General features: G+C 47.8%; 1 protein-coding gene across 1 annotated transcript; it reads left to right on the top strand.

Moving 5' to 3' along the window:
- The first annotated feature begins 4,162 nt into the window (after positions 1-4,162).
- On the top strand, positions 4,163-10,579 carry Pkdrej (polycystin family receptor for egg jelly). The gene has a single exon (XM_057791225.1). The coding sequence runs from the start codon at positions 4,163-4,165 to the stop codon at positions 10,577-10,579; it is 6,417 nt and encodes a 2,138-aa protein (XP_057647208.1).
- Positions 10,580-12,560: the final 1,981 nt, after the last annotated feature.

Genomic DNA, 12,560 nt, shown 5'->3' with positions numbered 1-12,560 from the left:
TCTTTAATCCCAGCACTGGGAAGGCAGAGGCTGATGGATCTCTGAGTTTGAGGTTAGCCTGGTCTACAGAGCAAGTTCCAAGATAGTCAAGCTTAGGCAGTGAAGGTAACCATCAAAACCAAAAAGCTGGCGAAGATGTAATTGAACAAGGGGGCCATGTTCCAGCCCCAGCAAGCAGCAGGACTTGGCAGCTTTGTCCACCTGGTTTTAGGTTTTACTTTGGTCCAGAATTTTCTCTCGATTCTCCTTCCCTACATTTTGGAGCAATAATGTATATCTTGTGCCATTATATGTTGAAGATAAGTAATCTGGTTTTTTATTTTGATTTTACATTTAAGAGATTACACGAATCTCAGAAGAGACTTTGAACTTTGAACTTCTAAACATTGTTGAGACTGTGATAGATGACGGGGACTTTTGAAGTTGGACTAAACGCATTTTCCATTATGATATTGTTACAAGCGTATGGGGGCCAGGGAGTGGAATATGGTAGTTTGAACGTGCAAAGTCTCTTCTGAGTTTCATGCACTCTCATTCTATAGACCTGACTGGCCTCGATCAGCCGACTCAACCCTGGCGATTACTGGGGACACAGATGTCGCAGCCAGATCACCCTCACATCCCGCATCACAGGGCTTACCACTCAGAGTCGGATGTTTTGGACTTAGGAGACAGTTCAGATATTGTCTCGGTTTTTACTCCCCTCTCTCTTTGGTTTTGGTTTTTTGGTGACAGGGTTTCTCTGGGTAATAGCTCTTGTGCTGGAACTCACTTTGTAGACCAGGTTGGCCTCGAACTCACAGAGATGGCCTGCCTCTGCCTCCCAAGTTCTGGGGTGAAAGGCGTGTGCACCACCACTTAGTTTTAGTGTCTGTTGTGACAAGCAAGTTTTAGATAAGCAATCAAACACACTGGGTTGCAGAAGAGCATATGATATTTAAATTCTCACCCTCCTCATTTCAGAATGATAAGTTACAAAAAGAGGTTTCATTATGTGGTCTACATTAATAAATTAAATGGAATGCCTTGGGAATTTTTCCTGGATGAACTTTTCCAGTGTAGGTCAAATGCCCACAGTTATGCCTGTTCTTGGCAGCATGATCAAGCTGACAGTTTGGTTCCCTAACTCTGTTGGCAGTAATCTGGAACCAACAGCAAGTCACATGACCCCCTCAGGCATCTCCCTGTTCTTTCCGTGCAATTTCCCCAGCACTTGGGAAACAGAGGCAAAAGGGTCCAATGTTCAAGGGCCTAATTAATTTTGCTCACCCTCTTTGTCAGCCTAGGAAAATGTTGGTGCCCAAAGGTTATCTGAGAAAGTGTTAAATGAATTAATGGAGCACACAAGACAAGAGTGGGCCAGTGATATGGCTCAGCAGTTAAAGGTGTTTATTACCCAACCTGACAACCTGAATTTGGTCCTCTGGACCCACACTGTGAAAAGAGAGAACTGACTTCTGTAAGTTGCCTTCTGACCTCCACATATGCACTGTGCACATTCATGTGTGTGCACACACATACACAAATGAAGCATGTAAAGAAGAGAAGGAGAAGCATCAACAGTCAATAATGACATTTATCAGAAGCGACATTAGATGGTCATCTTTTAAAAAATTTAATGACAGGGGCTGGAGAGATGGCTCAGAGGTTAAGAGCATTGCCTGCTCTTCCAAAGGTTCTGAGTTCAATTCCCAGCAACCACATGGTGGCTCACAACCATCTGTAACGGGGTCTGGTGCCCTCTTCTGGCCTGCAGGCATACACACAAACAGAATATTGTATACATAATAAATAAATAAATAAATATTTAAAAAAAATTTAATGACAAGCCAACAGTGACTGAGTACAAAGAGAGACAAACCTCTATCAAATATGGAAGCCAACTGAGAGAGATCGCCACACAGGAAGTAAGCAGGTTTGTTGGCTGCTTAGATAAAACAGATTCAAGACAAAGCTTGTTACCAGATAGACACATTTCACAGTGACAGGAGGAGCAATCTGTCAGGAAGACATCAACCCAAAGCTATATACACTCACTAACCAACAGGGTCCCCAAAATGCACAGTGAGAAATGTCAGAAGGGAAGTATGAAACAGAAATTTCCACTCCCAAGGTAGGAAATTAACTTCACTTAGAAATTACAGCACTGGCCGAAACCTCAGGAAGGGCATCAAAGATGGGAGTACCACTACCAACTGCCTGCATATAATCAGTCCCTAAATTATGATATTATCATTTAAGCTAGGCCTGGTAGTTCAAGCCAGCTACTCAGAAGGCTTAGGTAGGCATATCACAGGTTCAAGGCCAGCCTGAGAAACTTAGCAAGACCCTGAATCAAAATAAAAAGGGGGGGGGTTAGTTCAGTTAAGAGGGCCTGGGGAGCATGAATGAGGTCCTAGGTTCAACCCTAACAACAGTGTACACATTCATTTTTAACTTCACATGGAACATATACCAAGTGGGACCCCAGAATGGCCATTAAGGCAAGTTCTATATTTAAAAGAATAAAAATCATCCTGAATCTACTCTCTAATTATAGCAGAGTTAATTAGAAATTAATAAGCATAAGTTTTCTGCAGAAACCCCCAATGTTTGTAACTAACAACACCCTTTGGGATAATTAATTCATGGGTACAAATAAAACACCAGGGGAATTAGACATATTTTAACAGAAAGGCGACAAAAATACAATAAGCATGTAGGATGTATTTAAATACTGTGTAGTAGGGAATTTATAGTTTTGAACACCTTTGAAAAAGGGGAAGAGAAGCAAAGGGAGCAGAAGGAGGAGGAGAAAGAAGAAGGAGGAGAAGGAGGAGGAGGAAGAGGAGGAGGAGGAGGAGGATGGGGAAGAAGAGGAGGAGGAGGAAGAAGAAGAGGAGGAGGAAGAAGAGGAGGAGGAAGAGAAGGAGGAGGAGGAGGAGGAGGAAGAAGAGGAGAAGGAAGAAGAGGAGGAGGAGGAGAAAAGAAGAGGAGGAGGAGAAGAAGGAGGAGGAGAAGGAGGAGGAGGAGGAGGAGGAGAAGGAGGAGGAGAAGAAGAAGAAGAAGAAGAAGAAGAAGAAGAAGAAGAAGAAGAAGAAGAAGAAGAAGAAGAAGAAGAAGAAAAAGAAGAAAAAGAAGAAAAAGAAGAAGAAATACCCCCAAAGGTTCAGGGATACAGCCCCTGTCTATCATTCCCAAAGACCTTAGGTTTTATCTCCAGTAACCTTCTCCCTCCTAAATCACATAGTTATTTTTAGCTAGGTTCAAACACACTTCTGTGATCCTAGTACTGAGGAGGCTGAGGCAGGAGGATCTTCATTCAGTTGGTTCCTGGGATGACACCTTCTCAAACAAACAAGCAAACAAATACATAAATAATGCATTTAAAAGTGGAGGGAAGAAACAAAACAAAACAAGAACAAATGTCAAATGTCCCCAGACTGAGCTGAGGCGCTGGCAAGGTCTTCCTGATTACATTATTTTGGAACTGGTTTTCCCGTGGGAGCGGAATTTCTGCTAAGAAGCTTTTTTTGGTGTGTCCAGTTTTAAAAAGAAGAAAAGAGGTGGGGGCGGGGAGCGGGATTAACCTCATTTAGCAAGCCCTGATCCTGGAGCCTACACCACTGTGGGAAGAAAAAAGGCAGTGGGAAGCAGTCTTGAGGCAGGCTGCTGGCCAGCGCCTAGTGACCTACCTTGCTTGCCTCTGCCTTTCTGGAAATGGCATTGCCCTTAACGCCCCAGTGTCCTGTGATATAGCCCTGGTCCCAGCAGCTCTACGATCCTCCTTGTTCCTGAGACTCCACGAGACCACTCCCCCACTTTTCTGTGATTTCCCACGCCGCAATGTTCAGTGCTTTTCCTTGGTCCTGAGACCTTTGATGACCCTGAGACCCCACTGTTCCTGGGAACCTACAGCTGGTACCCAACCGCCCCTGGGAACACACTCTTCTTGAAACTCACTAGGCCCTGGAAATTCGCAGTCCCTGAAAACCCACTCCCCCTGGGAACTCATTGCCCTGTGGTGTCTGAGCCCCAGATGCTCCGTGGACCGCTTTATTCCAGTGTTGCGGGGCACGGTGCCCCGCGGCTGGCTACGCGCCCGTCCCCTCCCGGTGCGCTCGCGGCCCAGCCCAGCGTCACGGCCGTTGCGCCCCGCGGCCCCGCAGCTCCTGGGGGAGCCATGTGGCCGGGCCCCGCGCTGCTGCTCCTGGGACTGGGACTGGGCCTGGGCCTGGGCCGCCTGCCGCCATTCCCCAGCCCTCGCGGGCTGCCGGGCGTGCTCAGGGGTGCCCCGGGGCTGGGGCAAGGCGAGGAGAGCAGCGTCCGGGGCGGTGGCACCGGTGGCCTGTCCTCGCGCACAGCCCCGCGCCGCGCGGGCCCTACGCTGCCCCATAGGTGTCCCTCGGGCGCACCTGCGCGTGTCCTCCTGAAAGTCAACTCCTCGGACCCTGCAGCCTCCATGGCTAAGGTGTCCTGCCAGACGACCATCTGTACCATTCAGCAGGTGAAGATCAACAGGAAAGACCAGCACGCTCCCCTCATCCTGAGCAGGAATGAGGAAGTCACCCTCAACGTCACCATGCTCTGGGATTGCCCTGAAGCCATGATCATTCGCAAGAATTGGTTGTACTTTTTGGTGGCCTCTGTGAAGGACACGCCTGACTGGAACCGACCTGTGCGCCTGCCGCAGGTGCGGGTGATGAAGTTTTCCTCCATCCACATCCCCAAATTTGCCCTGTCTTACGGGGTGTATGTGTTTAACTTCACGTTGTCCATCAACAGGTGGGACCCCACCTTGCCCCCACTGACAGACTCGGATAGTATCTACATTTGGGTTATAAAACGTCCCCTGAAGGCGATTCTTCTTCCCGCATCTGCCAAAGTGACTATGAATTTCTCTGATAAACTGATCCTGAATGGAAACATGTCCTATGACCCAGAGGCAGACATCCCCACACAGGGGCTCCGATTTTTTTGGTACTGTACCACAAATCCTATATACTATGATGACAATTACATACCAGTGACCAAGCAGGATGTCTGTCACCCAGAGCAGGATACATTGAACTGGCCTTGGGCAGTGGGCCCGGTACTAACCCTCCCACCAGAAACTCTTAGGGGCAACGGCGTGTATTACTTCAGAATGGTAGTACGGAAACAAAACAGAACTGCGTTTGCAGATAAAACCGTACAGGTACTGAAAGGGCTCCCGCCTACGGCACTCATTTCATGCATTGAAAATTGCGGCCCCACGTTAGTCGTATCGGACAGATTCTCTCTGTCTCTGGATTGCCCAGGTTGTTCCAGCCAGGATTTCTATAGCTGGTCCATCTTGTCTCGGTCAGGTCATGAAGTGATGTTTGACTGGACAGGGCAAGCTGTCACCAGGAGGAATGGGACTTTTTTATCTATAAAAGCATTTGCCTTTAGGAAATTTTTGGAACGCGGGTTTTGGGTTTCTCTGGATCTAATATCTTGGAGTGGCGCAACGTTGAATTTGATACATCCCTTTGTCATTAACCATGGCCCCCAAGTTGGCAAGTGCAAGATCAATCCAGCGAAAGGGACTTCGATGGTTACTAAGTTTGTTGTTGAATGTAGTGATTTTAAGGATAAGAACCTCCCCCTCACGTATAAGATCATAGTAGCTGAGTTGGAGAGCACTGGCGAAATCAGTTCAGTAGAAGAGAATACACTAGGGACCGTCGCGTATTTAGGGACACAGTCCACAACACCTGCCTTCTTTCTTCCTGTTGGCGTGATGGAGAGTCACTACAGTTTGAGGCTGTATGCTCAGGTCTATGACTCACTAGGGACTTTTACTCAGGTGACTTTGCAAGCCACTGTACTGGTGCCGACTGTCAGGAACTCCCCGAAGACCGCTTTACAACAGCTGCTCAATTTCACCACGGGATCGACGTCACCACTGTCTACTCTGCTTCAAAAGCAGGACTGGCTGCCCGCAGGCTACTTAATATATGTGGTGGCTTCTGTCTTGAATAACATAAAAAGGGAGCCGGAGCTCCAAGATGAGAGAGCTCAGTTCCTGGAGCACCTTGTCAATCAGTCTTTTGTGCCTACCATGAGTACCCTGGACGAGATCTGCCAGGTGGTGATAGCGATCACCAAATTAACACAGAAAGCCTCTAACTCCAGTCAAGCATTTTCTGTGGGAGCCACATTACGGCTGTGGCAAGCAAACCAAGCCCTGCAAACCTACCAACGCAGGAACAAACACTTTCACACCCGACACACTGAAATTGTGGGCACTGGCATCCTCACCGGTCTATCTAACCTTCTTAAGCTGATCAGTCCCTACTACGTATTCCAAGACCCTTTCTTTGTAATTGAATCGCTATCAGACACAATCCTGGCTAACAAGGTGCCAGGGAGCAAAACCACAGTACTGAGGACCAGCAACTTTAACATGTATGTGGAGAAAGCTGAAAATTCACATGTTGCTAGGGTCTTCAGAAATGAGACACGCTGCCCGGACTGCCTCCTTGCAACACTGACTGCAAGCAGGGTTCCGGGTCTACCTTCGAAGGCTCCAGTTTCAATGATGTTTTGTGAGTTCACCAATGACCCCTTTCCTTGGTTAACTTACCCGGAAAACATTTCTTCAGATGTGGTAGGGTTCAGAATGACAGAAACCACAGATAACGGTAGTGTCATAGAGATCACACCTGATGTAGCGGAAGTGTTCATGGCTAGAAAAGACTTGACCTTCGCGAGTTTTAACCTCATGATGGGACCAGCCCTTGAGGGTGCTGGGCTTTCAAAGAGGACAGCTGGTGGAGTTAGCTTTGAGGTGGACAGCAGAAGAACCGGGGAGGTGCTGATTCAAATTGTCACAAAAGTGACAGTGTTGTTCAAGGCCTTGGTATATGCAGGCAGTAAGGTCACCCCCACCAATTTGGTTGCCACGTTCCTGGTACCTCATGACATCCCCCCCATTGCCAGGTGGAGTGGCCTGTTTGACCCCACCTGTCCAGTGAAGGAGGCCCGAGTGGTTTGTCTGCCATCATCCTTGCTTCGAATCATAGCTCAACGCAGTCATTCATTCAAGTATAACGTATCCGTGGTGCTGCAGGCACCTCGTTTTGTCTTTAGGCCCACTAACAAGCTAGTGAGAATTGCCCTCTTCGTGGTTCACTGTTTGGACTTGTATGGGATCCAGGGTGATTGGCAAGAAGGCACCTGTGTGTTGGGTGAGAAGACCACATGGGAACGAGTACACTGCGTCTGCAGGAATGTGGGGCGGAGCCGGCGACAGCTGGCCTCGGTCAAGCTGATCTACCATCATCTGCACACCCACTTTGTGACTGGTAAGGTGATTGTGATCCCCAACCCCGTGGATCTGCAGCTAACCATCATTAGAAAACTTAGCCAAAACCCCGTAACCTTCCTGGCTGTGCTCTTCATTATAATCCTGTATGTTATTCTGGCTTTCTGGGCCTTGCACAGGGATGTAATGGATCAGTATCTTCGGGACCATGTGGTAATACTGCCTGACAATGATCCTTTTGATAGCATATGCTACCTGGTTACCGTCTTTACTGGGAGTCGCTTGGGGTCTGGAACCAGAGCCAATGTCTTTATCCAGCTTATGGGAACAGAGAGTACCAGTGATGTGCACTGTTTAACCCATCCCTATTTTAGAACTCTCTACCGAGGAAGCATCAACACTTTCCTCCTAACAACAAAGCGTGACTTGGGGGACATCCATTCCATCCGAGTGTGGCACGACAATGAAGGCAAAGCGCCTAGCTGGTACCTGAGTCGAATCAAAGTAGAAAATCTCTTCAGCAGACACATTTGGCTGTTTATGTGCCGGAGGTGGCTCTCTGTGGACACCACTTTGGATGCCACGTTTTCTGCCACCAACCCGAATGAACCTCTGAGAAGAACGGACTTCTTCCTCATTGACCTGAGCCATCAGCTCGGGAAAAACCACATGTGGTTCTCCGTCTTCACCGACGTTGTCCCCAAACCATTCAACAGGCTCCAGCGGCTGTCCTGCTGCTTGGCCATGTTGCTAAGCTCTCTCGTTTGTAATATCATGTTTTTCAATCTGAACATAAATGAGCAAAATGAATCCATAGAAGGGCGCATCATCAGGTCAATGATGATAGGAATCGAAAGTGTGTTGATCACAATCCCCGTGCAAATATTGATAACCTTTTTCTTCACCTATTCCCAGAAGAAACCTCGAGTGAGTCTAGACAAGGTGGGACCTCAGAAGCACCCCCTGATGTCAGAGGAAGGTGTGTTCTGGAAAGAGCGACTGGACAAATGGCATGAGCATGAAGTGAAGCCTCTCTCCAAAACAGCTGCCAGGTCCACGTCTGCTCCCAGGGAAAAGCCTTCAAAGAGGGCCTTTAAGACCTCCCAGAAGAGTAAGAAAGCAGACAGCAAGGACCCAGACACCCAGAAGTCCAATAGGAACTTCAGTAACAGTAAGGTAGACAGTGAAGACACGTCTTCAAGGGACTCCTTTACCCAGCTAAATACTGCTGAGCCTGTTAAAAATAAGACCCAGATTATCCTGCCCAGGTGGTGTACTTATATAGCCTGGTTTTTTGTGTTTGCCACTTCTGGCATATCATCATTCCTTATTGTATTTTATGGCCTGACGTACGGCTATGACAAGTCAGTAGAGTGGCTCTTCGCATCTTTCTGCTCCTTCTGTCAGTCTGTGTTCCTTGTACAACCATGTAAGATTCTACTGTGGTCAAGCACCAGGACAAAAAACCCCAAGTACTGTAAAAACCTCTCATGGTCCAGCAAGTACCATTACACAGAAATCAGGCTGCAGGAGGCGAAGATGTCGCCAGAGGAGATGAAGCAGCTCCATGAGGACATGGACTACCTCCGAAGCTCGAGCATATACCAGCCCATCAGTGAAGACAAAATCCAAATACTCAGGAGAAAGAAGAGGACCAGGAGGAGGTCCCTCTTGTTCCTGAGCTACCTCGTGACCCACTTCATATTCCTGACCCTTCTCCTACTCCTCATTGTCACACTGCGCCATAAAGACAGCTTCTTCTATAACCAGTTCATTGGCCATCAGTTCTCCATGGGTCTCGCCACCGTGATGAAGCTGGGTGACATCTACACATGGCTCAACAGTGTGCTCCTGCCTTTGTTACACAACAACCTGAACCCAACGTTCCTTCCAGACGGCTCCTCCAAAATCCTTGGCCTTCCACTTATGAGGCAAGTGAGGGCCAAACCTAGCAACAAAACTTGTCTGTTGGCCAAGAAGTTTGCGCAGAGAAGCATCGCAGGAGAAATCCATTGTCACCCGCAGCACGGCATTGACCCAGAAGACACAAAACACTATTCCAGTGTTTGGAATAAGGCTGGCAAACGGTCTACAGGCAAAAGCAGTGACGGATTTACTTACAAGCCCCCTGGGAAGAAATGGGTGTATCATTCCTATGGAGTGTTAAACACCTATGGATCTGGAGGGTATGCCTTCTATTTCTTTCCAGAAGAGCAGATCTCCAATTCCACACTGAGGCTCAAGGAACTTGAGGGAAAGAATTGGCTTGATGAGATGACCTGGGCTGTGATTGTGGAACTGACCACCCTGAATCCAGATGCCAGTCTGATGTGTAGCATTTCAGTTGTATTCGAAGTCTCTCCTTTAGGGGTTGTCAACTCCAGCCTCTCTGTGTACTCCTTCTCGCTATCTGATTTCAACAGAGAAACTTCGGCAGAAATCTACCTGTATGTAGCCGTCCTCATTTTCTTCTGTGCCTATGTTGTGGACGAGGGCTATGTCATTATGCAAGAAAGAGCTTCCTACTTAAGAAGTGTGTACAACCTGCTCAACTTGTCTCTGAAGTGCATGTTTACTCTGCTGATATTACTGTTCTTCCAGAAGCACCTCCTGGCCACCAGCATGGTCCAGCTTTACCTGACTCACCCTGGAGCCTTCATCCCCTTCCATGCCGTTTCTCGGCTTGATCATTCCATGAGGATCATCTTGGCTTTCTTGTTATTTCTGACCATACTGAAGACACTCAGGTATTCCAGATTCTTCTATGATGTGCGCCTGGCTCAGAAGGCCATTCAGGCGGCCCTTCCTGGCATCTTCCACGTGGCCTTGGTGGTATCTATGTATTCCTTCATGTACGTAGCTTTTGGGTACCTGGTGTTCGGTCAGCATGAATGGAATTACAGCAACATCATTCACGCCACCCAAACCATCTTCTCCTACTGCGTGTCAGCCTTTCAGGACACAGAATTTTCCAGCAACAAGGTTTTGGGGGTCCTGTTTCTATCATCTTTTATGCTGGTGATGATCTGTATCTTCATCAACTTGTTTCAGGCGTTGATTCTGTCTGCCTACGATGAGATGAAGCAGCCTGTGTATGAGGAGCCATCAGATGAGGCGGAGGCAATAACCTACCTGTGTGATAATCTAAGATCTGGGTTTGACTTTCTCACCTCCCGATCTAGGGACAAAGACCAATCTGAATTCTTGGTTGACATGATGTATGGGCAGCCAGAGAAAAACAATCGCCGATTCCTGGGGCTGAAGACCAGAAACATCAATGGGAAGAAAATGGTTTACCTTGTTGTCTGACTGGTGAGGATTGGAAGGGCCACAAACAAGACTGTCCCTAAACATTAGGTGTTTGTCAAGGGGACCAAAGAATGTCTGATGGCTCGGTCATGCACATATTCACACCTGGAGTATCCCCGCTCTGGGCCCTGCTCTTGGGAATAAGAACTTATGAGCAGAGGGGAATATTGGGGGAGAAAAGAGGATGACAAGGTGGAATTCCCTCTGGATGGGATTCAGCGACTCCTTTTGTGGGAGCCTGCAGCAGTATGGAGGAGTGACAGCCACTGATTTTGAGACCCAACCTCAAGGGAAAGAGCTGGCCAGGTCCCATTGTGGATTTAGCCTCAGGTCAGCAGCCTCTAAGCAGAAGCAAACTGGCCAGTCTCCCTGGGAGACTCCCTTGCAGACCATGTCTGGGAAGCCTCTCTCCAGCCTTTCTGCAGACCCGGGTTAGAGGCGTCCGGTGCAGGGAGTGCCAACATTGGCTTTAGAGTTTGAGGATGCAGAGATCAGAGCAGAGGACAGGGATCTGAAACTTCCCACTTAATCCCCTCAGAATAAGCATTTCTAGTGCACTTGGCAACAGTCTCTGACCAAGAAGCACAGCTGTTGCCAACAAAGGCGCACAAAGGTCCATGTGGAAACATGGCACCTGTTCTGAATATAACAATATGTGTCTGATGACTTGGGTGTTCGGGTACATTTATGACTGGATGGATGATTTAGGAGGAAGGGAACGCGTTTCACTGTTCATGAAGAACAGGAGCTAACAACTATTATATTGTTACCCAGAGGTATGCGCCTTTATGGTGACGTCACTTTAAGTTTTATATGAATTAAACTTGAGATTTCTTCTGTGACCTGTGCAGTGATTTCTGTGTAAGGGATCAAGGTGTATCTGTGACTGCCTTCGAAGGTGAGGGCCAGAAAAGGAAACACACACAAGTGAGGCTACGGATGCACTAGACTCACAGCAGCATCCTGCGACTTTGAAGACTTACCTGTATGACACTCTATACTTTTTTTTTTTTTTGAGACAGGAGCTAACTACATAATTCTGGCTGTCCTGGAACTTACTATTTAGATCTGCCTGCCTCTGCCTGGTGGCCATGGCACACACCTTTAATCCCAGCACTCAGGAGGCAGAGGCAGGCGGATCTCTGTGAGTTCGATACCAGCCTGGTCTACAAGAGCTAGTTCTAGGGCAGGCTCCAAAGCTACAGAGAAATCCTGTCTTGAAAAACCAAAATAAATAAATTAATTAATTAAAAATAAAATCCCAGCTCCCCCAGTGCTGGGATTAAAGGTGTATATCACCATATTCAGCTTTATTTTAAAATTTATAGAAGTATATAATATACCTGGAATCTACCCACTCCTACCACTCCTTCTGTACTCCCCCAAGAATTCCTCTTCCCACCTTCGTGCCGCCACCACCATCATCATCCTCATCCGAAGTCCCACCTACTCTGGATGTGTTTAAGACCATGACACCTCTTTCCCCAGTAGCCATCAGTTGCCAATAACTCCCGAGACAGGGTGGAGCCACAGGAAGCCTTCCCCCATCCATGCTGGAATGTTACTGGCTTGGTCTTATTGTGTAGACTTGTACAGGTAAACTCGGTTGCTGTGAATTCATGAGGCCAAAGGCCATGCCATGCCATGCCCAAAAGACAGCTTGTCACAGTGCCCTCCCCCACCGTCCCTCTGCTCTTAAGTTCTTTCTGGCCCCTCTTCTGAGATGTTCCCTGAGCCTTGCTGGGGGCGGGAGTGTTACAGATGTCCCATTTAGGGCGGAGCACTCAACAGCCCAGCTGTTTTGTGTTGTACTGTACATTGCTAATGGCTTTGTTATAGAATCCCTTCTGCTGCTTAATCTCAAACTCAACTGGCACTTGCTTGGAATGGCAGCTCAGTGATTCCACCCATCTTCTGTGAGAGGGTTTTAATATATATATATGTCATAGTGCTAGCCATCAGGTGTCTTGGAGATGCATCT

Source organism: Chionomys nivalis, chromosome 17, assembly GCF_950005125.1.
Source record: "Chionomys nivalis chromosome 17, mChiNiv1.1, whole genome shotgun sequence".
In the NCBI taxonomy this organism is placed as follows: Eukaryota; Metazoa; Chordata; class Mammalia; order Rodentia; family Cricetidae; genus Chionomys; species Chionomys nivalis.
Note: the sequence above shows the minus strand (reverse complement) of the source record. Positions and strands in the feature narration are given on the sequence as shown.